Below are 27,762 nucleotides of genomic sequence, written 5' to 3' on the forward strand. Positions count from 1 at the left end.
GGGTGTTGGGCTGTGTGTCAGCGGGGGTTCCAGTAGAAGGTGTGTGTGTGTGTGTGTACCTGGGGCGGGGGTGTTGGGCTGTGTGTCAGCGGGGGTTCCAGTAGAAGGTGTGTGTGTGTGTGTGTGTGTACCTGGGGCGGGGGTGTTGGGCTGTGTGTCAGCGGGGGTTCCAGTAGAAGGTGTGTGTGCGTGTGTGTGTGTACCTGGGGCGGGGGTGTTGGGCTGTGTGTCAGCGGGGGTTCCAGTAGAAGGTGTGTGTGTGTGTGTGTGTGTGTGTGTGTGTGTGTACCTGGGGCGGGGGTGTTGGGCTGTGTGTCAGCGGGGGTTCCAGTAGAAGGTGTGTGTGTGTGTGTGTGTGTGTACCTGGGGCGGGGGTGTTGGGCTGTGTGTCAGCGGGGGTTCCAGTAGAAGGTGTTTTGACGTCCTCTCCGGCAGCGATGGCTGCCAGCCTCTTGTTCTCCTCCAGCTCCATCATCCAGGGCATGGACCACTGGCCGTTCACATGCTCAAACTCCTGCACCTGGACATCAATACAATCAATACATACATAAATTAAATTAAAACAAAACAATACCAAATGCTGTAAACAAACAAAGAAACGACATTGCTTACTTTCTTCCTGATCAATGACATCACACCGATGCGAGTAAGGACATGTTGCCGTGACAACCCCTCCCGTGGAACCCCATCAGCGAAAGTCTCCGCTCCGTCAGCCCCCGGCTCACAGAGATGACGCATGAAGAGAGAGACATACGCCCTGAGAGGGAAAGATGAAGGGAGAGAGAGAATACTGCTATACGGACCCCTGGGAACACACACACATACTTAGACTGCACACACACACACAGACTCACTTGAACTCTTTCTCAGACTTCCCCCTGAGGTCTCTGACCAGCCACTGGGTAGTGAAGGCATCCTGGGGAGGCATCCCATAGCGCATCACTGCATTCAGGAAGGCCTTCCTCTGGCGTGCATTGAAGCCCAACACCTGAGAGAGAGAAGAGGGGGGGAGGTTTAGAGCAACATACACACTGAAAGAGTCAAAAGACAAGTGGTAAAGAGAGAGAGGGAAAATATGCAGGCAGAAATGGACATGGAGAAAGAAAATACTGCTTGTAGAGGGAGATATAAAGAGAACAATGTGTCGATTTTTCTTTTAAGAGTGACAGATGGAGGGAGACTGATAGAAGCTGCAGTCTGACCTCGATGTTGCCTCCCACTCTGGCCAACAGGGGGGGCAGTGGTTTGTCCCTTTCGTTCCTCAACCCCTTGCGGCTTGGCCTGCGGGAGTTGGCTGGTTGGAGGGAGAAACACAGGTCATGGTAGTCTCACACAGAAAATACACACATATAAATGTGTACTGACACACACAATTTGTCCTGCAATAGAGTTGGGGTAAATCCGCTACGTCACTATATGAGATTTTGATTGAATGACCCCTCAAAACAGCATGAAATTGTGTGCTATTTTACTACTCTACCGGATGTTGTTTTAGCAAAGTCTTTGCAATTTATACAACCAATTGCAGATAAAAGTTGCAGACAGACCTATTTGAAATAGTGTACCATAAAATGTGACTTGATACGGGATTCAAACCCGCTGCATTATCAGTGAACTTGCTGAAAAAATTCAGAGCAAGGTGGCATAGGTGTGTATCATTAGTTCACATTTTAGCAAACAGTCTCAAACAGTTGCAAACGGAAAACGGTTTGCTACATAGCCTAAACAAGAGTTTTTATTGAAAAGATTCAGGAAGGTCCCTCTCCGTTTTGTTCCTAGTGAATACATCCCTGATATTAGCGAATATTAGCTAATAGCTAACTTTAACTATTTGCACATCGTTACAACACAGTATATAGCCATAATATGACATTTGAAATGTCTCTATTCCTTTGGAACTTTTGTGAGTGTAATGTTTACTGTTAATTTTTTATTTCACTTTTGTTTATTATCTATTTCACTTGCTTTGGCAATGTAAACATGGTTCCCATGCCAATAAAGCCCTTTGAATTGAATTAGTAGCTTGCGTATTCACAGACGATGCTGCTACTCCTCGCTATGTCCGATCTTGAAAGAGCACTCACTCACTGACCGTAGCTATCGACACGGGCGGATGATCGAAAGGAACACCTCAAGAAAGAAAAATGTAACCGCGAGTAGCTACTGTATCTGTCGCGCTGTAATAAAATCCGTTCTGAATGTTCTGTGCCGCGAACGTCAACTGAGACATTAGATTAAATTTCTGTCAACGCGTTTACTGTTTAGCATGGAAATATGTACGATTATGACAGGATTAAGAGTCGCTGATTCAGGCAGAAATCTGAGATCACTTATTTTTTTTATTTACTATGGTGGCGCAATCGGTAACTCATCTGCCGTTCAATCAATGGTTCAAACCCAGACCACATTTCTGACTAACATCGTATTAATTATTGTTTTGCAACCAAATCGCTTCTTTATATCGAATATATATTGTCTTTCTTACAGAATACATACACACATAAATGTCCTGGATTTGTGAGTGAATTTCATCAATGGAAATGTTGTTCCAACAATGTAAATAAAAAGGTATTCTACACCATCATTTTTACCTGCAACCCTTCCATTTCAAAACACTTGTAGTTTAACCAAATGTCATGTTGACCACAATCATATATTAACTTAACAATTATTGGATATCCATAAACTCAATGAATGGATGTAATCATACGTGCATTCAAAAGTTTCATCTAATTCTATGTATGAGCGCTACACTATAAACTTCAAAATAACTACAAAAAGTGAAGAATTTTTACAGATCCTCAAAAACAACATGGATGATTCACTGTACGGAATTGATTCATTGTGTACATTTAGCTGCCCTCTCCTACTAGTCGATGCAGGAGTTAGTCTGTTTATGTATAATCTGTAGGGGCAGTTTGAAAGACGTTAGCATGGGACATAGCTTCGTAACACTCCAGGTAGAAATGTACCTTAACCACAGATCTATATTCGGATTATTCTATCCTCCAATCCTAAACTAACCATTTGGGGGATTAACAAATACCTAACCCTGTATCAGTAGTTGGGGTTTACCGCCCTATCTAAAAGCCTTCGGCCATAAAGTGTTGGGTTTGTGCTTCTGCTTACTTAGACTTGTTGTGTGGAATAGTCTCGTACTATTATTATAACTGAATTGGCCTGTTACAACTGGTTGACAGAATCAGTCGCTCATTCTCACACACAAACGCACACACTCTTTCACTTTCTGTCATTTGCACGAAAACACACAAGCAAGGACTAATCCGAACTGGCACACACACAGATTCATTTATTCGCACGGACACGGACACATACAGCGCATTCGGAAAGTATTCAGACCCCTTCACTTTTTCCAAATTGTGTTACATTTTCAGCCTCGTTCTAAATTTGATGAAATCGTTTTTTCCCCCTCATCAATCTACACACAATACCCCATAATGAAAAAGCGAAAACGGGTTTTGATGAAAAATGAAAAACAGATATACCTTATTTACATTATTATTCAGACCCTTTCCTATGAGACTCGAAATGGAGCTCAGGTGCATCCTGTTTCCATTGATCATCCTTGAGATGTTTCTACAACTTGATTGGAGGCCACCTGTGGTAAATTCAATTGATTGGACATGATTTGGAAAGGCACACACCTGTCTATATAAGGTCCCACAGTTGACAGTGCATGTCAGAGCAAAAACCAAGACATGAGGTCGAAGGAATTGTCCGTAGAGCTCGAGAAAGGATTGTGTCGAGGCACAGATCTGGGGAAGCCTACCAAAATATTTCTGCAGCATTGAAGGTCCCCAAGAACACAGTGGCCTCCATCATTCTTAAATGGAAGAAGTTTTGAACCACCAAGACTCTTCCTAGAGCTGGCCGCCCGGCCAAACTGCGCAATCGGGGGAGGAGGGCCTTGGTCAGGGAGGTGACCAAGAACCCGATGGTCTCTCTGACAGAGCTCCAGAGTTCCTCTGTGGAGATAGGAGAACCTTCCAGAAACACAACCATCTCTGCAGCACTCCACCAATCAAGCCTTTATGGTAGAGTGGCCAGACGGAAGCCACTCCTCAGTAAAAGGCACATGACAGCCCGCTTGGAGTTTGCCAAAAGGCACCTAAAGGACTCTGACCATGAGAAACAAGATTCTCTGATCTGATGAAACCAAGATTGAACTCTTTGGCCTGAATGCCAAGCGTCACGTCTGGAGGAAACCAGGCACCACTCATCACCTGGCCAATTCCATCCCTACGGTGATGCATGGTGGTGGCAACATCATGCTGTGGAGATGTTTTTCAGCGGCAGGGACTGGGAGACTAGTCAGGATCGAGAGAAAGATGAACAGAGCAAAGTACAGAGAGATCCTTGATGAAAACCTGCTCCAGAGCGTTCAGGACCTCAGACTGGGGCAAAGGTTCACCTTCCAACAGGACAACGACCCTAAGCACACAGCCAAGACAACGCAGGAGTGGCTTCGGGACAAGTCTCTGAATGTCTTTGAGTGGCCCAGCCAGAGCCCGGACTTTAACCCGATCGAACATCTCTAGAGAGACCTGAAAATAGCTGTGCAGCGATGCTCCCCATCCAACCTGACAGAGCTTGAGAGGATCTGCAGAGAAGAATGGGAGAAACTCCCCAAATACAGGTGTGCCAAGCTTGTAGCGTCATACCCAAGAAGACCCCGTGGTCCTCTGTAGCTCAGCTGGTAGAGCACGGCGTTTGTAACGCCAAGGTAGTGGGTTCGATCCCCGGAACCACCCATACACAAAAAAATGTATGCACGCATGACTGTAAGTCGCTTTGGATAAAAGCGTCTGCTAAATGGCATATTATTATTATTATTATATTATTATTATTATTATTATATTATTATATTATATTATAAGACTCAAGGCTGTAATTGCTGCCAAAGGTGCTTCAACAAAGTACTGAGTCTGAATACTTATGTAAATATAATATTTCAGATGTTTATTTTTAATAAATTTGCTAAAATTTCTAAAAACCAGTTTTTGCTTTGTCATTATGGGGTATTGTGTGTAGATTGATGAGGGGGGGGGGAAACTATTGAATCCATTTTAGAATAAGGCTGTAACGTAACAAAATGTGGAAAAAGTGAAGGGGTCTGAATACATTCAGAATGCACTGTAATCAATATGAATTCATGACAATAGTGTTTGTTACCTTCTGATCGCTCATCAAAGTCCTCATCGCCCTCCTCGGAGGCCACAGAGTAATCTGAGTTGTTGTCAGACTGATCCTCCTGCCAATCTGCTTATAGAATGGAGAGAGAGGGGCGGGGAAGAGACAGGATTAGCCAATCAGAGAGTTTTAGGACACAGACCGCTCTGTTTTCAGGGGAGAAGGAAGAGAAAGTGAAGAATAGATACAATCACAGAAATTCACTTCAACCAACTTCACAAGAAAACTAAACTAGTCAATACCAAAGTCATTAACGGGGTTGGGGTCACTTTCTTGTCAGTGGGCTATTTTCAAACATACATTTAATTTCAATTAACTTTCTGAATTGAAACTGGAATTGACCCCAATCTTGTTAGAGACAGATAGGAGAGAGTACTGAGACAGCAGGAAGGAAACATCATGCCCACGCTTAATCCTAGAATACTACTAGAAACACCTAAAAAACACAGAGGACAGAGATGGGACATGGACAAACATGTAATACGAACACAAACCATTAACACACACACACAAAACACACTCACATGCTCCAATATAACACCAAAGATACACACTCCTATCCCACACACCTTACCTACCACACACATAAACACATGTCCACATCCACACACACAGAGTAGGTAAAAAAAAGGTTGCATTGTGCAGCGTTGTTCTGTACCCCGTCTACTACCTCGTTCCTCCTGAGAGCCGTCGTTGTAGTTGACAGGCTTGCGGGTCCTCTTGCCCTTCCCCAGGTTACGGGCCAGGTCCTCCTGCTGCTGCTCATAGTGGTGTCTCAGCAGCTTCTCCCAGTAGTCTGGGTCTACGGACTCCTCCTGTTTAATCACCTCACGCTGCACCTCCTCCTCCTGGACACACACACACAGGTTAGCAAGGATGGAAGAACTCGGTTTACAAACACACACACAAATAAGAAGTGTAATAACACACACTCTCAGAAGTATGGGTCATCTCTCCTGTTCATCACCTTCCACAGTATCTCTCACACACACACACCTCCTCCTCCTCATCCTTGACGACGTATTGGGCCACTTTGAAGGAGCTGAGGTACTCGTTCATGCTCTGGATCTCTGTGTCCTCGGTTGACTCTGACTCCTGGTTCCTGTCCAGCAGTCTGTCTATGGCCTTGTCATCATAGTGGATGACCTGGCTGTCATCCTCCTTGTTGTCCCCTGAGACAGAGAGGGACAAGGAAAGAGAGAGGGACAAGGAAAGAGCGAGGGACAAGGAAAGAGCGAGGCGTACAATGAAAGAGTGTGTAAGAAAGAAAGACTGGAGGCCACACACCTAGTTTCCCAGGTCTAAATCAGTCGTTAGTTTGAAGGAAAAGCAGCAGATACTACGGCCTCTGACAACAGGAATGGCTACCTGTTTGGAGTGGACTGATCTGGTTATGGTTAGTAGTTAGTGACTCACCCTCTCCCAGCTCGTACTTGAACAGCTCCTCTGTTCCAAACTTGAGGATGTCATCCAGCTCCTGTTTAGACATGGAGCCTGTCTTACTGCCCAGCCCAGGACGTACCACCAGGTGGGTCAACATCATCTTCTTCTTAGCCACCTGGAGGAGAGGAGGATGAGAGGGGAGGATGAGGAGAGGAGGAGAGAAGAGGAGTTAGTGTCTGTCTTTTACCTACCACTATGTATGAGTCTGGTAGGCTTTGGTATACTGTGTTTACCTGAGTGATCCTCTCTTCCACAGACGCCTTGGTAACGAAGCGATAGATCATAACCTTCTTATTCTGACCAATCCTGTGAGCTCTGCTGAATGCCTGAGAGAGAGAGAGGGGAAGAGATTGGAAGAGGAGAAGTGAGTAGGAGGCGTGCGTCAAGTGTGTGTGTGTGTGTGTGTGTGGTGTGTGTGTGTGTGTACCTGGATGTCGTTGTGGGGGTTCCAGTCAGAGTCGTAGATGACGACGGTGTCGGCGGTTGCCAGATTGATGCCCAAACCTCCCGCTCTGGTAGAGAGCAGGAAGGCAAACTGAGGGGCGCCAGGAGCTGAGGAGAGAGAGACAGAGGGAAGGGAGAGAGAGGGGAAGGGAGAGAAAGAGGGAGGGATACAAAGAGGGAGGGAGGAGACAAAAGACAAATAGTTACTTCCATTTCATATTTTCACAGTTAAAGTTAGTGTATCCATGAACCCATGTGTGTGTGTCTCACCGTTGAAGCGGTCGATGGCCTCCTGTCTCATGCCCCCCGTTACACCTCCATCAATCCTCTCGTACTTATAACCCTCGTTCTCCAGGAAGTCCTCCAGCAGGTCCAACATCTTAGTCATCTACCAAGAGACAGAGACAGTTAGTGTGTGTGTGTGTGTGTGTGTGTGTGTGTGAGTGTGTGTGTGTGTGTGTGTACCTGAGAGAAAACGAGCACTCTATGTCCTCCCTCCTTGAGTTTAACCATCATCTTTTGCAGCAGAGTCAGTTTCCCAGAAGCCCTTGTGAGGGCACTGCCCTCGTACATTCCGTTTGGAATCTTTGGCGCCTCCTGCAGGAGATCAATCAATTAAACATCAGTCAATTAATGAATTAAAACTCATCATCAAGTAGACTGCATGCTGATCAAAGCCTCTTAACACATAATATAACCAACAAAATCATAAACATTCAAGACAACATTTACTCGTGTACAAACACACACACAAATTGATGTCCTCCATCAAGCATCGAATCAATGGTATGGCCCATGTCTCAGATAATGGGTTTGGATCGTACCATTGCAGCTCCGGGGAAGAGGTAGGGGTGGTTGCAACACTTCTTGAGGTCCATGACCACGTTGAGCAGGGACACTTGGTTTCCTCCTCCGCGGGTGTTCAGGGCGTCAAAGTTACGCGTCAAGATGAACTTGTAGTACTTCCTGCATCACACAATTAAATTAATACCAGAAAACAAGAAATAGAAGCCAACATGAGACTTCTGCAACACTACACTACTGACATTCAATCCTCTATTTCCTTATTTTCTAGACTTCTCCACTCATTAGCATGTGCTAGCACTGATTGTACTGCACTGTTGAGGAAGCTATCAAGTAAGCATTTCACTGCACCTTTTATATCTGCTGTAAACTGTGTATGTGACAAATCCAATTTGATTTGATTCCTACCACCATCCTCCCCTCCACCCTCCCCTCTTCCTCCTCATCACTCACTTCTGCATGGGGCTAAGCTCCACTCGTACGATGAGCTCAGTCTTGGAGGGCATGTGTTTGAAGACGTCGGCCTTCAGTCTCCTGAGCATGTGTGGTCCCAGCATGTCATGCAACTTCTTGATCTGGTCTTCTTTGGCGATGTCAGCAAACTCCTCCAGGAACCCCTCTAGGTTACTGCAGAGCAGAGGGAGAGAAGCGGGGTCAGTTTGTACCTCATAGGGGTGACTTTTGTTATTGTTTCAGTTACTGGATTTGTTCAAAAAGAAACATCAGGACCACAAAACACTAAGCAATAGCAGCACTCACACCCCCCCCACCACACAGTAGTGTAGGCATACTGACTTGAACCTCACTGGGGTGAGGAAGTTGAGCAGGTGGAAGAGTTCCTCCAGGTTGTTCTGTAGAGGTGTACCAGTCAGCAGCAGCTTGTGCTGGAGAGGGTAGTTATTCAGAATCCTAAAGAACTACACAGAGAGAGACAGACTTTTATACTTCAGCTGCCCTCTTCACAAAACGGGGTGATCTCTCATCTTTGAGTGGTTATAACCATAGCTATACTAATAACGCTGTGTTCATGCAAGGATATGTCATACTATAATGGTTATGGTACTGGTTATGACTATAATGGTTATGGTACTGGTTATGACTATAATGGTTATGGCACAGGTTATGACTATAATGGTTATGGTACTGGTTATAACTATAATGGTTATAACTATAATGTTATGTACTGGTTATGACTATAATGGTTATGGTACTGGTTATGGCTATAATGGTTATGGTACTGGTTATGGCTATAATGGTTATGACTATAATGGTTGTGGTACTGGTTATGGCTATAATGGTTATGGTACTGGTGTGTGTCTGACCTTTGACTGGTTGTTCTTCAGCCTGTGGGCCTCATCCACCACCAGACAGGCCCAGTCTATGGAGCCCAGCACAGCCTGGTCTATAGTGATCAGCTCATAGGACGTAAGCAGGACATGGAACTTCACCGATGAGTCTTTCTGCAGGGGGCAGACAGAGAGGGAGGGGGCAGAGGATTAGGGGGTAACAATAAAGATAGAATGAGGGAGATAGAAAAAAAAATCAACAACAAAAAACATGACTGTACATTATCAGTCTTTCCCCATCCTCCCATCCCATTCGTCGCTCACCTTCATCTTAGAGGCCTTCTTGCCCCCCCGGATGGCATTGCCCTCGAAGGAGAACTCGTTCTCTCTGATGACGGCTCTGCTGTCCTTATCTCCTACGTAGGTCACCACGTACATGTCCGGGGCCCACAACTCAAACTCTCTCTCCCAGTTAATGATGGTGGACAGGGGGGCGCTCACCAGGAACGGGCCCTTGGAGTGACCCTTGAGGGGTGGAAGGTCAGGTATAAATAGGCGAGTGAGTAAAACACTTCAGTTGAATCAGAAAAGGGAATTGCCTAAGTCCGATTGACATGTCCGGCCCTTATCCCCTAACACTCAACTGATAATTCACGTAGCTAGATATTTAGCAGTAGGGTAATAACTCAACCTATCCTTCTGATAAGACTAGGTGGAGTTTTGCTTGTATTTGTCCCGCCCTGCCTTTAGGACAGAGTCCCTCTTTTTGGACTAGTCCCCTTTGATGGGCGGTTTTATTGTTCGTCCAGGGTTTGCCACTACCCCCACTGAAATTATTGACAGGGGCAGGCAGACTGGACGAGAGACACAAACTTACATACACACAGGATCTCTCTCACACACACACACACACTCAGAAACACATCGCTGTGGAATCAGATGACTACATCCTTTTGCCTATCCAGCACACACAGACCCCAACACAGACGCCAACACAGACCCTACCAACACACCTCTTTGTAGAGTGAGTAGAGGAAGACAGCGGTCTGGACAGTCTTGCCTAGACCCATCTCATCAGCCAGTATAGTGTCAGTGGCCTGAGCCCAGGAGAAGCGCAGCCAGTTGAGGCCCTCCAGCTGGTAGGGGTGCAGCGTTCCCCTGGTAGTGTCCAGGTAGTCTGGCTGATAGTCAAACTTGATGGTGGGCTGGAGGGGAAGTGGAAGATAAACATCTTAATTTACATCATAGAGCAAAATCATGAATCAATGTCAATGGGAGATTTGTAAGATTCACATGAAAAGGAAGAAGGAAGTACCCGTACTTACATCCACCACAGGGTTAGCAGGGGGTTTCTCACTCTTCTTCACTTTAGCTATCTTCTTCAGCTTCTTAGCGGGCCTGCCCTCATCTCCCAACATCAACTCTCTGAAGGAGAGAGAGAGAGAGAGAGAGAGCGAGAGAGCGAGAGAGCGAGAGAGAGAGAGAGAGAGAGAGATGTCTTTATTCTTTTGAAACTTCTGAGTGTAATGTTTACTGTTAATATTTATTGTTTATTTCACTTTTGTTTACTATCTACTTCACTTGCTTTGGCAATGTTAACACACATTTCCCATGCCAATAAAGCCCTTAAATTGAATTGAAATTGAATTGAGAGAGAGAGAGAGAGAGAGAGAGAGAGAGAGAGAGAGAGATGGAAGAGGGGGTAGGTAGAGAAAGATGCAAGACATGAAGAGGATTAGATTATTGCTATAGGTTACTATAGGTTGCTATAGGTTGCTATAGGCAGAGATGTCGGCGTTTGTGTGTGCATGCATGGGTGAGTGTGTGCATGTTCGTGTGTGTGTACCTGTGGTTCCAGTAGGTCTGCTTGTATTGGTCGTACTCTGGGATGTCCATCTCCTCACTCTCCCAGGAGGCCTGGTCATAGGCCAGATCCCTCCACTTGATCAGGTAGTGCATGTTGTTCTTCTTATCCACACTGGAGAGAGGAGGAGAGGGGAAGGAGAGAATTATGATATTTTGGTGATGCACATTTTATCATTTACATCTGTAATGATACAAATAGGATACAGAGGTTTAAAAAAAAACAAAAAAACAGCCTTTTCCTTTACAGAACTGACTTTGACACGCCTGTGTTAGGAGGTAGTATGTTACCTATACTGTGGTGTGTTAGCGTATGTATCCCAGGTGTGTGTGTGTGTGTTAGCGTATGTATCCCAGGTGTGTGTGTGTGTGTGTGTATGTATCCCAGGTGTTTGTATGTGTTAGTGTATGTATCCCAGGTGTGTGTGTTAGCGTGTGTATCCCAGGTGTGTGTGTGTGAGTGTATGTATCCCAGGTGTGTGTGTGTGTGTTAGTGTAGTATCCCAGGTGTGTGTATGTGTTTGCGTGTGTATCCCAGGTGTGTGTGTGTTTGCGTATGTATCCCAGGTGTGTGTGTGTGTGTGAGCGTATGTATCCCAGGTGTGTGTGTGTGTGTTAGTGTATATATCCCAGGTGTGTGTGTGTGTGTTAGTGTAGTATCCCAGGTGTGTGTATGTGTTTGCGTGTGTATCCCAGGTGTGTGTGTGAGCGTATGTATCCCAGGTGTGTGTGTGTGTATGTATCTCAGGTGTTTGTATGTGTTAGTGTATGTATCCCAGGTGTGTGTGTTAGCGTGTGTATCCCAGGTGTGTGTGTGTGAGTGTATGTATCCCAAGTGTGTGTGTGTGTGTTAGTGTAGTATCCCAGGTGTGTGTATGTGTTTGCGTGTGTATCCCAGGTGTGTGTGTGTTTGCGTATGTATCCCAGGTGTGTGTGTGTGAGCGTATGTATCCCAGGTGTGTGTGTGTGTGTTAGTGTATGTATCCCAGGCGTGTGTGTGTGTGTGTTAGTGTAGTATTCCTGGTGTGTGTATGTGTTTGCGTGTGTATCCCAGGTGTGTGTGTGTTTGCGTATGTATCCCAGGTGTGTGTGTGTGTGTGTGAGCGTATGTATCCCAGGTGTGTGTGTGTGTGTTAGCGTGTGTATCCCAGGTGTGTGTGTTAGCGTGTGTATCCCAGGTGTGTGTGTTTGTGTGTGTATCCCAGGTGTATGTGTGTGTTAGCGTATGTATCCCAGGTGTATGTGTTTGCGTGTGTATCCCAGGTGTGTGTGTGTTTGCGTATGTATCCCAGGTGTGTGTGTGTGTGTGTTAGTGTATGTATCCCAGGTGTGTGTGTTAGCGTGTGTATCCCAGGTGTGTGTGTTTGTTAGCGTATGTATCCCAGGTGTGTGTGTGTGTGTTAGTGTATGTATCCCAGGTGTGTGTGTTAGCGTGTGTATCCCAGGTGTGTGTGTGTTAGCGTGTGTATCCCAGGTGTGTGTGTTTGCGTGTGTATCCCAGGTGTGTGTGTGTGTGTGAGCGTATGTATCCCAGGTGTGTGTGTGTGTGTTAGCGTATGTATCCCAGGTGTGTGTGTTAGCGTGTGTATCCCAGGTGTGTGTGTGTGAGTGTATGTATCCCAGGTGTGTGTGTGTGTGTTAGTGTAGTATCCCAGGTGTGTGTATGTGTTTGCGTGTGTATCCCAGGTGTGTGTGTGTTTGCGTATGTATCCCAGGTGTGTGTGTGTGTGTGAGCGTATGTATCCCAGGTGTGTGTGTGTGTGTGTTAGTGTATATATCCCAGGTGTGTGTGTGTGTGTTAGTGTAGTATCCCAGGTGTGTGTATGTGTTTGCGTGTGTATCCCAGGTGTGTGTGTTTGCGTATGTATCCCAGGTGTGTGTGTGTGTGTGAGCGTATGTATCCCAGGTGTGTGTGTGTGTGTTAGTGTAGTATCCCAGGTGTGTGTATGTGTTTGCGTGTGTATCCCAGGTGTGTGTGTGTGTGTGAGCGTATGTATCCCAGGTGTGTGTGTGTGTGTTAGCGTATGTATCCCAGGTGTGTGTGTTAGCTTGTGTATCCCAGGTGTGTGTGTGTGAGTGTATGTATCCCAGGTGTGTGTGTGTGTGTTAGTGTAGTATCCCAGGTGTGTGTATGTGTTTGCGTGTGTATCCCAGGTGTGTGTGTGTTTGCGTATGTATCCCAGGTGTGTGTGTGTGTGTGAGCGTATGTATCCCAGGTGTGTGTGTGTGTGTTAGTGTATATATCCCAGGTGTGTGTGTGTGTGTTAGTGTAGTATCCCAGGTGTGTGTATGTGTTTGCGTGTGTATCCCAGGTGTGTGTGTTTGCGTATGTATCCCAGGTGTGTGTGTGTGTGTGAGCGTATGTATCCCAGGTGTGTTTGTGTGTGTTAGCGTATGTATCCCAGGTGTGTGTGTGTGTATGTATCCCAGGTGTTTGTATGTGTTAGTGTATGTATCCCAGGTGTGTGTGTTAGCGTGTGTATCCCAGGTGTGTGTGTGTGAGTGTATGTATCCCAGGTGTGTGTGTGTGTGTTAGTGTAGTATCCCAGGTGTGTGTATGTGTTTGCGTGTGTATCCCAGGTGTGTGTGTGTTTGCGTATGTATCCCAGGTGTGTGTGTGTGAGCGTATGTATCCCAGGTGTGTGTGTGTGTGTTAGTGTATGTATCCCAGGTGTGTGTGTGTGTGTGTTAGTGTAGTATTCCTGGTGTGTGTATGTGTTTGCGTGTGTATCCCAGGTGTGTGTGTGTTTGCGTATGTATCCCAGGTGTGTGTGTGTGTGTGAGCGTATGTATCCCAGGTGTGTGTGTGTGTGTTAGCGTGTGTATCCCAGGTGTGTGTGTTAGCGTGTGTATCCCAGGTGTGTGTGTTTGTGTGTGTATCCCAGGTGTATGTGTGTGTTAGCGTATGTATCCCAGGTGTATGTGTTTGCGTGTGTATCCCAGGTGTGTGTGTGTTTGCGTATGTATCCCAGGTGTGTGTGTGTGTGTGTTAGTGTATGTATCCCAGGTGTGTGTGTTAGCGTGTGTATCCCAGGTGTGTGTGTTTGTTAGCGTATGTATCCCAGGTGTGTGTGTGTGTGTTAGTGTAGTATCCCAGGTGTGTGTATGTGTTTGCGTGTGTATCCCAGGTGTGTGTGTGTTTGCGTATGTATCCCAGGTGTGTGTGTGTGAGCGTATGTATCCCAGGTGTGTGTGTGTGTGTTAGTGTATGTATCCCAGGTGTGTGTGTGTGTGTGTTAGTGTAGTATTCCTGGTGTGTGTATGTGTTTGCGTGTGTATCCCAGGTGTGTGTGTGTTTGCGTATGTATCCCAGGTGTGTGTGTGTGTGTGAGCGTATGTATCCCAGGTGTGTGTGTGTGTGTTAGCGTGTGTATCCCAGGTGTGTGTGTTAGCGTGTGTATCCCAGGTGTGTGTGTTTGTGTGTGTATCCCAGGTGTATGTGTGTGTTAGCGTATGTATCCCAGGTGTATGTGTTTGCGTGTGTATCCCAGGTGTGTGTGTGTTTGCGTATGTATCCCAGGTGTGTGTGTGTGTGTGTTAGTGTATGTATCCCAGGTGTGTGTGTTAGCGTGTGTATCCCAGGTGTGTGTGTTTGTTAGCGTATGTATCCCAGGTGTGTGTGTGTGTGTTAGTGTATGTATCCCAGGTGTGTGTGTTAGCGTGTGTATCCCAGGTGTGTGTGTGTTAGCGTGTGTATCCCAGGTGTGTGTGTTTGCGTATGTATCCCAGGTGTGTGTGTGTGAGCGTATGTATCCCAGGTGTGTGTGTGTGTGTGTTAGTGTATGTATCCCAGGTGTGTGTGTGTGTGTGTTAGTGTAGTATTCCTGGTGTGTGTATGTGTTTGCGTGTGTATCCCAGGTGTGTGTGTGTTTGCGTATGTATCCCAGGTGTGTGTGTGTGTGTGTGAGCGTATGTATCCCAGGTGTGTGTGTGTGTGTTAGCGTGTGTATCCCAGGTGTGTGTGTTAGCGTGTGTATCCCAGGTGTGTGTGTTTGTGTGTGTATCCCAGGTGTATGTGTGTGTTAGCGTATGTATCCCAGGTGTATGTGTTTGCGTGTGTATCCCAGGTGTGTGTGTGTTTGCGTATGTATCCCAGGTGTGTGTGTGTGTGTGTTAGTGTATGTATCCCAGGTGTGTGTGTTAGCGTGTGTATCCCAGGTGTGTGTGTTTGTTAGCGTATGTATCCCAGGTGTGTGTGTGTGTGTTAGTGTATGTATCCCAGGTGTGTGTGTTAGCGTGTGTATCCCAGGTGTGTGTGTGTTAGCGTGTGTATCCCAGGTGTGTGTGTTTGCGTGTGTATCTCAGGTGTGTGTGTGTTTGCGTGTGTAACCCAGGTGTGTGTGTGTTAGCGTGTGTATCCCAGGTGTGTGTGTTAGCGTGTGTATCCCAGGTGTGTGTGTTTGCGTGTGTATCCCAGGTGTGTGTGTTTGCGTGTGTATCCCAGGTGTGTGTGTTTGCGTGTGTAACCCAGGTGTGTGTGTGTTAGCGTGTGTATCCCAGGTGTGTGTGTGTGTGTGTTAGTGTATGTATCCCAGGTGTGTGTGTGTGTGTTAGTGTATGTATCCCAGGTGTGTGTGTGTTTGCGTGTGTATTCCAGGTGTGTGTGTTAGCGTGTGTATCCCAGGTGTGTGTGTGTGTGTTTGCGTGTGTATCCCAGGTGTGTGTGTTTGCGTGTATATCCCAGGTGTGTGTGTGTGTTAGCGTGTGTATCCCAGGTGTGTATGTGTTAGCGTATGTATCCCAGGTGTGTGTGTGTTTGCGTGTGTATTCCAGGTGTGTGTGTTAGCGTGTGTATCCCAGGTGTGTGTGTGTGTGTTTGCGTGTGTATCCCAGGTGTGTGTGTTTGCGTGTATATCCCAGGTGTGTGTGTGTGTTAGCGTGTGTATCCCAGGTGTGTGTGTGTAAGCGTGTATATTTATTTTTATTTTATTTTACCTTTATTTAACTAGGCAAGTCAGTTAAGAACAAATTCTTATTTACAATGACGGCCTACACCGGCCAAACCCGGATGACGCTGGGCCAATTGTGCGCCGCCCTATGGGATCCCAGGTGTGTGTGTGTTAGCGTGTGTATCCCAGGTGTGTGTGTGTTAGAATGTGTATCCCAGGTGTGTGTGTGTTAGCATGTGTATCCCAGGTGTATGTGTGTTAGCATGTGTATCCCAGGTGTGTGTGTGTGTGTGTGTTAGCGTGTGTATCCCAGGTGTGTGTGTTAGCGTATGTATCCCAGGTGTGTGTGTGTGTGTGTTAGCATGTATATCCCAGGTGTGTGTGTGTTAGCATGTGCATCCCAGGTGTGTGTGTGTGTTAGCATGTGTATCCCAGGTGTGTGTGTGTGTTAGCGTGTGTATCCCAGGTGTGTGTGTGTGTGTGTTAGCGTGTGTATCCCAGGTGTCTGTGTGTGTGTTAGCGTGTGTATCCCAGGTGTGTGTGTGTGTTAGCATGTGTATCCCAGGTGTGTGTGTGTTAGTGTGTGTATCCCAGGTGTGTGTGCTCTACCTGTGGTTGAGGATGCGGTGGATCATGAGCCACTCCATCTTGACTCCGTAGCGGTAGAACTCCTCCTCCATGTGGACGTACAGGGGGTCCTTGTTCTTCCTCTTAGTGCTCTTGTCATCGTCCCCCTCCCCTCCGAAGTCCACCAGCGGGGGCTCGTCCATGTCTGTCTTCCTCTGGTAGTTACGGAACATCACCTGGCAGTTCAGCTCCAACTGGAGAGAGGGAAAATAGCGAGGAGGGAAAAAGATGAGTCTACTCTCTATCTAGTACCGTACATAAGGCTGTTGCGGTGACCGTATTACCGCCACACCGGCAGTCATGACCGCAGTCAAATTCCACGTGACCGTTGAGTCACGGTAATCTCCTTTTATGCACCCTGGACATGCTTTGGTAGTACCCAACTTGCTAACTACCATCAGGTCCTAATGATCTGGTACTCAGGGCTCTATTGTCCCTCTAACCACTCTGACATCAATGCAAATGTTTTTTCGAAAATCACATCAAACACTTATCATCAAAACAGTAGGCCTATCATACATTTAAAACTCACCTCCTTTATTTAGCCCTCAGTTGTCATCAGTCATTAGGTGGTATTGTTTTCTCTCAGCTTCAGTACGCTTCTCATGTTTGTTATTTTGTATCTTTTCATTATTAAACTCACCTGCACCTGTTTCCTGACTCCTGGCATATACGTTACACATATCTTGTCAGCTAAATGAACAAGCCTACACTCATAGAAAAAAGGGTTCCAAAAGTGTTCTTTGGCTGTCCCCATAGGATAACCCTTTTTGGTTCCAGGTAGAACCCTTTTGGGTTCCAGGTAGAATCCTCTGTGGAAAGGATTTTACATGGAACTCAAAAGTGTTCTACCTGGGACCAAAAAGGGTTCTTCAAAGGGTACTCATATGTATGGCATGGAGCATAGACAGATAACATAGGCCTACAGTAGGCCAACTCATATTATGTTCACCTGAAATACATTTTCTTCATATCATAATGTTTCTTTAGACCTGACTAAAATAAATAATGGATTTATTGTGATTAAATGTAATGGCCGCCACAGCCCTAATTGAGCCTGCATATTGCTGGTTGTGTGTGTCACCTGTAGCTCCTGGACCCAGGAGCAGTGCCAGTAAGACATGTTGCACCACTTGACAAAGAACTGCCTCTCTGGTCGGCCGGCCAATGGGACGGGGTCTGGGGCCTCGGCCGGGAGGTCCAGGGGGCGGGGCACAGGTGTAGGGGGCGGGGGTTCACCCCACTTCCAGGTCAGAACCTTCTGGACTTTACCCTTCATGCCCGGGCACTGAGGAGGGAAATTCAGGAACAATCAGATATATATTCACAAATAAATATATTGTGTAGAAAATACCTTCTTTGTCAATCATGTCAACACTACATATTGCATTTCTATTTCTATCTGCAATATTCTGTCATTATACATTTAAAAAACAATGCCAGCATTAAAGAGATCGGAAATTAGAGTTAACAGCTAGCTGTATAGCTGACTCAACTCAAATCAAGAATTCCATATGATGTAGGTGTATTCACCCACACACATATAACAGAACATGTTCTCTTTAATAATAATGTACATCCAACACCCATACGTTGAGATTCTCTCTCTCTCTCTGTCTGTGTGTGTGTGTGTGTGTGTGTGGCAGCAGGGCTCACCATGCAGCGTGGGCAGATCCATTCCCCGTTGGGTATCTCAGGGAGGGGGGGGTTGAGACAGTGGATGTGGTAGGAGGAGGTACAGGTGTCACAGCACAGCAGCTCTCCTCCATCCTTACACACCCTGCAGAACTCTATGTGATGGTCATCCTCCTCCTCCTCCACCCATCCCTCATCCCTCCCCACCTCCTCGTCCTCCCCTTCTCCCTCAGACAGCTCCTCTCTGGCCTCCCACTGGATCCCCTCTTTCTCCTGCAGGGAGGGACAGAGGAACAAAAAGAGAGTGGGAGGGGAGAGCAGGAGGGTGAGGGGGGGACAAGAATGTGGGAGGGGTGTGACGGAGGGGGTAGTGAGAGTGCCGGAAGGGGAGTGGGGAGGGAGGAGGTGGGGGGGGTGTTGAGAGGAAATGGGAAGAGAGGGGAGTGGAACGATGAAGGGGAAGCGAGAGTGGAACGGGGGGGGGGGGGGGGGGGGGGGGAGTAGGGGAAAGGGGGCCGGCAGGGGTGTGTGTGAGGGGAGTGATGTGATGAAGGACAAAGGGAGGGAGAGTGAAACATAGGAGGAGGATAGAAAAAGGTCAACATCAAAAATAGGATATCACACCAATCTTTAATCATTAAAGAGAAAATACATAAGAGTATATACAAGCAATATGGTGTCAACTCTACCTAGCCATGGGTTGGACTATGGGCCGACTTCAGACTGGGTACATTGTGTACTTACACAGTGGGGGCAGCTCCACTTGCCCTCGGGGGCCTTCTCCATGTCAGGGTCCAGACAGACCATGTGGTAGGCCCTGGGACAGGTGTCACACAGGATGATCTCCCCTCCCTGCTGGCACACCTCACAGTAGTCCTGGTGGTCTGTCTCATAGCCGTCACCATCCTCCTCAACTGGAATGGGAAGAGGGGAAGTTAGGAGGGAGGGGGATGGTACATGATGATGGTCCTGTTAAAAACATATAATATTATCAGATGATTGACTGAGAGCCAGGTCCTTGGTTTCAGCCCAGAGCAACTACATCTGATTCCTCTAATCACACGATCATCAACAACATAATTAGTTGAACCAAGTGTGCTAGTGCTGGACTGGAACAAAAACCTGCACTCCCTATAGCTCTCCTGAACTAAGGTATGTAACTGACCACTGGTCTACATGCTATAGCCCCAAGCACAGTAAAACACACAGGTGTTCTAACACCTCCACTACATGGAATGAGAGGTCAAGAGATGACAGTTGCGTTTCCATGCCAACCTTTCTTCTTCTTCTTGGCGGACTTGGCCTTCTTCTTGGAGCGGCTGCTATGGCTGTTGGAGCCGTCCGAGACTTCAAAGGTCCCGTCGTCAAAGTCACTCTCCACGTCAAGCTCATCCTCCTCGCTCTGCAACAACACAGGGAGAGAGAGAAACAGACACAAAGATACAATGATAGAATTGTGGGACAGAAGTAAGGCAAGGCTTACTGCATATCAGTTGATTCTCAGACAAGTTAGTGTTCTTACCGAGGATCTCTTCCTCTTGCTGTTGAAGCCTCCCAGTTTGATCTTGAGCGGAGCCACCTTCTTGGCTTTGGGCTTGGGGGCAGGCTTAGGGTTGGGCTTGGACCTCCTGCGAGCATTGGGGCCTGCAGAGGGAGACGGACAGAGTTAAATGATCCCCTTATTCTACAACAACGAACCACCAACAATAATATTATACATGCTCCCTCCATCAGCATTCCTCTAACTTGTTCCTCACCTTTGCCCTCTTTGGTCTTGGCCTTGCGGAGTGGGGGTGCGGGCGGAGCGGGCACAGCTACAGGTATGGAAGCGGGTGCAGCTGGAGAGGAGTCTTTAGCGGCACTACCCCCCGCCCCAGTATCCCCTCCTGCCTCTGCCCCTGCCACCACCATGCTTTCCACGGCCGCAGCCACGTTGGCAGCTGCCAGGGCTGCGTTGGCACTGGCAGAGCCCTACAGAGGGTTAGACAAGGCAGGATGGAAATCAGGACCGTTGCTATAAAGAACATGCAATCATAGTCAAAATAAATGTGTAATGTATTGTAATAGAAATGTCATGTTATAGCAATGTAATGTCATGTTATAGCAATGTAATGTCATGTTATAGCAATGTAATGTCATGTTATAGCAATGTAATGTCATAGCAATGTAATGTCATGTAATGTGTTACCTTCAGAGGGTTGTTGGTGCTGAACTCCCTCCACTTGGCCATCATCAGAGTCATCATCCTGGACACAGCGATCTTGGGGTTCTTGGCTGCGATGAGGGGTCTGGGGAAGTAAGGCCAGAGGAGAGACAGAGGTTAAGTTTGGGGCACTCTACGGGGGGGCCGGCAGAAAGCAGATGTTTGCGGTTTTCAGGGATTCAGTATTTTCAACCTAACTTCCGTTTCCTCTGAAAAAACAGATGTGGGGACTCCGCTCAAGTGTCTTTTTACGCCTGCTACGTTAGTTTAAGTTTGGGGTAGAAGTAGGGGCAGTTTCAGACTGGTCGTAGCTAGCTCAGTCACACAGATATGAAGTAACTTTCTCCCCCGATCCACAAACGCTGCGCTATCCAGATGAAGTGGTACTGAAACCTGCTGCAGTGGAAACAGAAGGAGAATAGCAAAAAGCAAGTAGAAAACATGAGACGTGAGAGAGGTGTGTTAACCTGACAAACTGGCTGAAGGCCTTGTAGTTGGTGATGGTGGTGTAGTCCTTCTGAGTGAAGACATGGTCTATGTCCTTCATGCCCCAGTCCTCCAGCAGCTGAGTCGAGCTCTTGGGCTCCTGCAGAGTGGGAGGAGTTAGGATATCATTACATTCAGGGTCACTTAGAAACTTAAGTGCATTGCAGGGGTTGCTTCAAAGTCTAAACAGGGAACAGCTCCAACGTCTCCCTTGTACAACCCACACACACCACCTACATCCTCTTAGCCTTCATCCTCACCTGGCTATCTTCTTCTTCTTCATCTTCATCATCATCATCATCTTTCTCTAGTTCTGGTTCTTTGCGTTTACTCTTGGAGCTGGATGAGCCTCCTCCTCCTTTCTCCTTCTCTCCACTTGTCCCTCCTCCCTTCTTCTTGTCTTTGGAGGAGCTGGAGCGCTTCTTCTTCTTCCCCCTCGGGGCGTAATCACTTCCCTCGCTTTCTGACCTGGCCCTACCTCCTCCACCCGCTTCCTCCTCCCTCGCTACTTGCTCTACTGCTAAGAGGGGTTCTGGTGAGCTGACTGGCACCTCCTGAGATAGGAAACAAAATGAGTCAACTTAGATGCAAATACGAAGAAAAATAAATCTCACAAATGCTGAAAATTGATACTAAGGTCAGGTCAAAAGGTAAGGGTCAAAGGCTAGGGGCTATCCGTATTATTATTATACTTCAAAATGCATTTTCCCTCCCAACTTCCTTGGAGCAATCCCTGATATCAGTGATTAGGCTACTTTATGTAAGGGAGGATCATGCCCATCCTACCTCTCTTATAGGTCTTGGTCTCTTGCTGATCCTGCTCTCACGGCTCTTCTTGGCTTTCTTCTTCTTCTTTGACTTGGTGGGGACCTCGACGTCAGACGCAGCCTCTTCTGGTTCCTCCTCATCTGCCGTTGGAAAGGGTACAGGAATTGATTGAATAGAATGCATAATTGATTGAGATAATTATGAGATAATTCCATTCATTAAAAAATATATTCATAGATTACCGAGGGATTTGTATAAAATTCTGAAACTGTCAACTCCAGACAAGCTTTATTGACAGCGTTTTGGATACATTTTGATGGAAAGATATGCACGCCAGTTGCCAGTACAGTACCAAACAGAGGCATGACTCGTGTGACTTTGCCAGCAAATGGTCGTGGACGCAACTTCTAACAACAACAAGCATGCATTGACAGCGCAAATCCTTACGCACTCTCTATAGGTAGCCAGCTAGCTTGCTATCAAGTTTGCCAGCTAGTGTAGAAGCAAAACATTCGGCTAGCTAGCAAACTGGGCTGCCTAACGTAAATTGTCATTACTAGTACAAGACTAGAGTAGCTAGCAAATTAGCTAGCTAACTAGCTAACGTAACGTTAACTAACGTTACCAACCTGCAAGCTTGTTCTGAAAAAATAGATCGCTGTCTTACCATGTGCAAGTGCCGTAGGTCCCAAGTCTTCCCTCTCGTCCTCGCTTCCCGACATATTTCAATAATAATTAATTTCAATTAAAAGCGAGCTAATCCCTCCGCCGAACCTTGCCGGATCTTGTGAGGGAGGAGGGCAAATGACGTGTGGGTGGTGGAGAATGGAACGGGGGTGTCCTGAGGAGGGGGGAGCGCTGTAAGAAGAAAAAAAACATTTGCTTGAATGAGCAATCCTATTGGTATTTTTCGCTTAATAATAAGTATTTATTATATTGACAGGTCAAGGTGTGACATGTTAACTATCTAATTACATCGAAAAACATTTGTTTTCAATTGGCATGCCTCTGTCCACACCGCACAGGAAGCTGTAGCAATGGACACCCGTCAATCATCGTGTATTGAATAGATAGATATATTATAGCACTTCTCTGGAATACTGCCCCACTCGCGATATAACTCAATTTAGGCAAACTTACAGTTACAGTCAGGGTTCAAGTGAAACCCCTAAGACTTGTGAAAAACTTACTGTAGTGCCTGTTAGAGATGGGTTTCCTTCGTGTAATAATTGTCTCTCAGAAATGGTCTTTAATAGAAATTAATGAGCAACAATTTCCAGCGCAATAAAATGTGTCGTTAATGACCCCGTAAAACACGTTGCACACTCTCGGTCCCCCTTCTCTCCCCCAGCCTCAGTGGCTAGCAGAGCTTAGCTAACATCCTCACAAACACACAAAGGGGGCAGACATCCCAGAATAACCCCCCCTCTGCGTTCTGTAACACTCACACAACTCTGCATAGTTACCTCGCAACGACCAGACCATAATACTCATCCTGCACACACCTCCCCCCTCTACACACACGCTCATGCACGTACACTTCTACTGCACACACACCCTTCCCCTTCAGTCCCAGCCCCTTAGCAACCCCGTTGTCATGGAGACACTCCTCCTCCCGCCCTCTCTCTGACAGACCATAATACTCCAGCCACCAACATCCCATAATAAACACAACTCCTAAAAAGAGAGAAGAAAAAATACCAGTCACATGGTCTCCAGGGAAACTCCAGGCCACTGGTGACAGACCATCATATTCACAGACTGTCCACCTGGCATGTGTACCACTGCACCCAGAAGACCTATGGAAGCCCACACATAGGCTAGGCTACCACTGTGCGTATGCACTTACAGACTGCACTCACAGTATAGGACTGCTTTATAACACTTGTATGGGAATAACTCTAGGCCCACTGTACTGAAGTACATGGTACACATGGCTTAGTCTTAAATACACACATCAACACAACACAACAGGTTTGCCACACACATGTGATTGTTCAGGACACACAGGGATACCAGAAACATTTGCTGCTTGTGTCAATGATGGACTGCTGTGTCACATGTTAGGCACCTGTCTCTGGACTCAACAGAACAATTTATGAGATGGCACAGTACAGTTGGGGTCTATTGTCCCCACAGCCCACACAGCCTACCTTATGCATGCAGTGCTGTGGACAGGTAGAGGAAACTAGAATGTGAAACAGGGTCAACATTGCATTGACCCCCACAGAGAATTCAACCATATAGAAGAGCATCTAAAGCAGTGATTCCCAACCAGGGGTACTAGGACCCCTGGGGGTACTTGGCCTATCCACAGGGGGTACTTAAGACTGAAGATTCATCAGACCATAGGCCTACTAGTAAAGTGTACAAGAGGGGGTACTTCAGGGGTACTCCGGGCAGAGCAAAATTCAGTTGGTGGTACAGTAGCTGAAACAGGTTGGGAACCACTGATCTAAAGTATACACAGATGCATTCAGTCTTGAATTGGGCAACAGATGGTCAATAGATTGCGTTTGCCAGGGATGTTAATGTTTTGATGCCGTATGCAAACACACTACCTGACAGCATCGGTATGTTCATGCAGACAGTAACATTTAAAACACCTTGTGACAACTGCTGATATAAAAAGGGCTTTATCAAATACATTTGATCGATTGATTGACTTATACCCTAATCTGTTACGACTGAATCAGGGATAAGAATCAAGTCATCTGGGATAAGTGTGATGGATGCATTGTGTTTACATGGATGGACTGCGGACATGGATGGGCAGCAGTCAGATATCTGCTTCTCTTCATCCACCAACAAGCCTTTTCCTTCACCTCAGTCACAGCTGGCTGTCCTCTAGACTAGAGGGGTTTCAGGCCTTTGTGTCGATGTCTATCTGAAGCACCCTAACGAGACAAGTAACAGTGATAATAGCGGTCCTCTGGTCCTTGACATTGATTAATGTAATCAACAAAAAACCTTCAATTTAAACTACAATATGTAATTAAAATGTTATGACACAGTGGTGAGCTAACCGCAAAGCTTGATGGAATACAATTGATCAACAAATTGATAATCAATGAATTGATTATTATCATTGAAATTATTGAAACTGCATTGTTGGTTTGGTTCTCTTGTTGACCTCTTGTTGTTTTTAAAGAATGTCCCTCCTGGTAATCTACTAGAGTATCAGTGATATGGCCTCTAGTGGACCTAGCAGAGATGTGCATTCATCTATCATTGTAAATACACATTGGTCACACACTGTCATGCGTCACTCTGAATGGCTGGACTCTGTCCTTATTGGGTGGCATTTTCTAGATGACAGACAATAAAATGGTATCATGTTGTAGTGTGTGTTTGTGTGTGTGTGTGTGTGCGTGAATTTCTTACCTCCCTCTCTCACCATCACTGTCAGGTCTCTGCAAGGTATTTCTTCCTGGCCCAGGGTTCCTGAAACCAAACAATGTTCATTTTGTAACTTTGTTACTGTATCGCTGATATTGATTTATCAATAGTACATTATGGGCATATCAACCGGTCTTTTGCACCAGTGTAAAGTTTACATCCTGCTTTTTTTAGAGCAGACAAAGAAAATAGAAGTGTAAATAGCAACAATTGTATCTTTTTGTTCTACCTTTCATGTTTTATTCCCCTGATAATAACAGGTCAAAATGCTTAGTAAATGCTTAGTAAATCCGTTCCTAAAAGCTACTGAGCCAAACCCACAGAATGCACTCACTCTCTCACCTTCTTTCTCTCCTGTGCTCTGTCACTATGGAGATTGTGGAGGGGTGGGGGGGGACCCTGTATCAACCAATCACAATTTGGTTAGTGGGGGGGGGTAAACCTTCCTCTGTCCTTCCCCCTACATATACCCCACCCCTTCTGAATCACAGCGGCACAACATCCCATAATACTATGTCTCTGTAACAGGAGCCTGCTGACCATAATAGGGTACATCTAAATAGTCTAGTGTGCCTTCTTGTCTTCGTCTTCTTTCCTTGATCTGCATTGATGTGCAAGAAATGGACAGGTGAGATAATCTCCTTAGTATGCACCTACAGTACATTGCTTTCACCTATCCTGTGTTTTCAGGTCAGTGCAGAGATTAGGAGAGGATACCTTTTAGACTATTGAGATGCACCCATGTATAGTAGCCCCCTCTGAGCCAACCCCTGTAAAGGAAGGTGGGGGCAAAGGAGGCGGTTTGAAGTCAGACAGGTAGACAGACAGGTGATGACAGCTGGGATAAAGAAGGAATACACCGCTAGACGGTTGGGGGGGGGGGGGGTTAGACACACACACAGGGACAGGTAAGCATTCAGACAGACAGTCAGACAAGCAAACAGACAGACAGGCAGACACAGACAGACAGATCCTTAAAAACATAGAACAAACACCTGTCCAGCAGATATGTCTTCTTGTGCTTTGTACTAAATAGCCTGGGAGCCTACTCCCTCTACAGGTCACACAAGCAAACAGACAGACAGGCAGACACAGACAGACAGATCCTTAAAAACATAGAACAAACACCTGTCCAGCAGATATGTCTTCTTGTGCCTGGGAGCCTACTCCTTCTACAGGTCAAATAGCCTGGGAGCCTACTCCCACTGACTGTGCCCTGGATGCAAGAGGCCCTACACCAGAATAATCTGCCTGGGTGGTGTTTAATTAGCTTATGTTTCTACTGGGGTAATGGTCAATTGAAATTCAGATTGTTTTTATTGTTGAGCTGTAAAGTATATGTCTTCCAGGTATGACTGTTATTGAATTCAAATGGAGTTGACACACCAACCCTGGAGGGAACCCAATGTCTCTCTACAGCTGTCTGCCAGTGTGTTCAGCCCAGGTGTAGTCAGCCATTACTCTCTCTGCCTTTCTTATTATTATTATTATTATTTTAGTCATTTAGCAGACGCTCTTATCCAGAGCGACTTACTTTCTGACTGCACACCTCATAACATTTCCCCTCGCCATGACCCCAAGCCCCCAATGTCAGACCATTGGATGCTCTGTTACCCCCCAACCCCATACAACCCACTTCCATTTCATAACACCTGAATCCCATAGTATTCATAGCACCCTACACACACACACACGCACGCGCACACACACACACACACACACATTCCTCTCATATCCCCCCCATACCCGCACAACCCACACACTCTCCCCTAGCTTCCCCCTCTCAGGCCCCTGCCTGACAACCTCTCTATCCCATAATACTCACAATCCCCCTCCCTTCCTCTCACAGCCACCCCCCACTCACCGCCTAACAACGCATCTATCCCATAATATTCAGAGCCTTACACACTGCCCCCACCTCCACACATCTGCTGCTCACCCCCCCACCACCCCTCTAACACATCCATCCCATAATATTCACAGCTCCCTCCACCACCGCCCATACACACAAACATGCTATGAGTGCAAGCACATTTTCATACGGTAGTGCATTCAGCAGTACTAATTTACTATTCAGCGCCTGTCCTTACAATGGAAATGGGTAGCTTGAGAAGAAATCTCTCTCTCCAGTGGGTGTGCCTTCACAGTATATGGTAGCGTCTAAGTCAGATATGACTGCTTTGTTCATACTCAGGCTGAGAACGCAGCTAGCATTTCCCCCTGGGAGAGAGAGAGAGACCACCAGAGAGAGAAAGAGAGAGAGAGAGAGAGACAGGGAGAGAGAGTTACCACCAGAGAGGGTCGAAAATAGGAGGGATCAAATTTCCATCCCATAATAACCTAAGAGAAGGCTTTGCGATAGAGTTCATGGTTACCAAGGGCGATCACAGGAGAATGAGGTCAGCTGGCCATCCAGTAATAATCAGCACACTATGAGATAGCAGTACAGTAGAGATATCTGGATGGAGTCACAGTGCAGCCCTACCTGTTCTACTAGCTACATCATCATAATGCTATAGGGTTTCATTTATATAGCACTTTTTCAATGCTCAAAGCACTAGAACTCAAGCCACTATTCACCACCAATATGTATTCGTGCTCCCTCAGTTGTATTTATTTGTAGGATAAAAGTCTCCAAGATATCGTTTTTTATACACAGAATTAATTCAAAGATATTGAATTTGGCCACCGCTGCCGCTTTGAG

General features: G+C 46.4%; 1 protein-coding gene across 1 annotated transcript in view; it reads right to left on the bottom strand.

Annotated features, from left to right (window-relative positions):
• The window catches only part of LOC311140199 (chromodomain-helicase-DNA-binding protein 4-like), a 27,764-nt gene extending 5,288 nt beyond the window's left edge, over positions 1-22,476 (bottom strand). Inside the window, exons 1-32 of the mRNA XM_084175149.1 lie at positions 22,327-22,476; positions 21,678-21,799; positions 21,152-21,445; positions 20,873-20,991; positions 20,391-20,490; positions 19,960-20,173; positions 19,725-19,846; positions 19,478-19,604; positions 18,947-19,116; positions 18,224-18,475; positions 17,652-17,855; positions 16,550-16,761; positions 11,035-11,166; positions 10,514-10,613; positions 10,202-10,393; positions 9,513-9,713; positions 9,225-9,362; positions 8,698-8,819; positions 8,356-8,529; positions 7,923-8,064; positions 7,564-7,695; positions 7,369-7,486; positions 7,082-7,206; positions 6,888-6,980; positions 6,628-6,769; positions 6,208-6,383; positions 5,870-6,059; positions 5,194-5,280; positions 1,203-1,294; positions 855-988; positions 613-757; positions 364-520 (exon numbers count right to left, since the gene is read on the bottom strand). Of these exons, the coding sequence (XP_084031275.1) occupies positions 364-520; positions 613-757; positions 855-988; positions 1,203-1,294; positions 5,194-5,280; positions 5,870-6,059; positions 6,208-6,383; positions 6,628-6,769; positions 6,888-6,980; positions 7,082-7,206; positions 7,369-7,486; positions 7,564-7,695; positions 7,923-8,064; positions 8,356-8,529; positions 8,698-8,819; positions 9,225-9,362; positions 9,513-9,713; positions 10,202-10,393; positions 10,514-10,613; positions 11,035-11,166; positions 16,550-16,761; positions 17,652-17,855; positions 18,224-18,475; positions 18,947-19,116; positions 19,478-19,604; positions 19,725-19,846; positions 19,960-20,173; positions 20,391-20,490; positions 20,873-20,991; positions 21,152-21,445; positions 21,678-21,799; positions 22,327-22,381 (4,783 nt within the window). The 5' untranslated portion in view covers positions 22,382-22,476. The remainder of the gene's footprint in view (positions 1-363; positions 521-612; positions 758-854; positions 989-1,202; positions 1,295-5,193; positions 5,281-5,869; positions 6,060-6,207; positions 6,384-6,627; positions 6,770-6,887; positions 6,981-7,081; positions 7,207-7,368; positions 7,487-7,563; positions 7,696-7,922; positions 8,065-8,355; positions 8,530-8,697; positions 8,820-9,224; positions 9,363-9,512; positions 9,714-10,201; positions 10,394-10,513; positions 10,614-11,034; positions 11,167-16,549; positions 16,762-17,651; positions 17,856-18,223; positions 18,476-18,946; positions 19,117-19,477; positions 19,605-19,724; positions 19,847-19,959; positions 20,174-20,390; positions 20,491-20,872; positions 20,992-21,151; positions 21,446-21,677; positions 21,800-22,326) is intronic.
• Positions 22,477-27,762: the final 5,286 nt, after the last annotated feature.

The sequence above is a fragment of the Coregonus lavaretus genome (assembly GCF_964263955.1).
Source record: "Coregonus lavaretus genome assembly, chromosome: 13".
NCBI lineage: Eukaryota > Metazoa > Chordata > Actinopteri > Salmoniformes > Salmonidae > Coregonus > Coregonus lavaretus.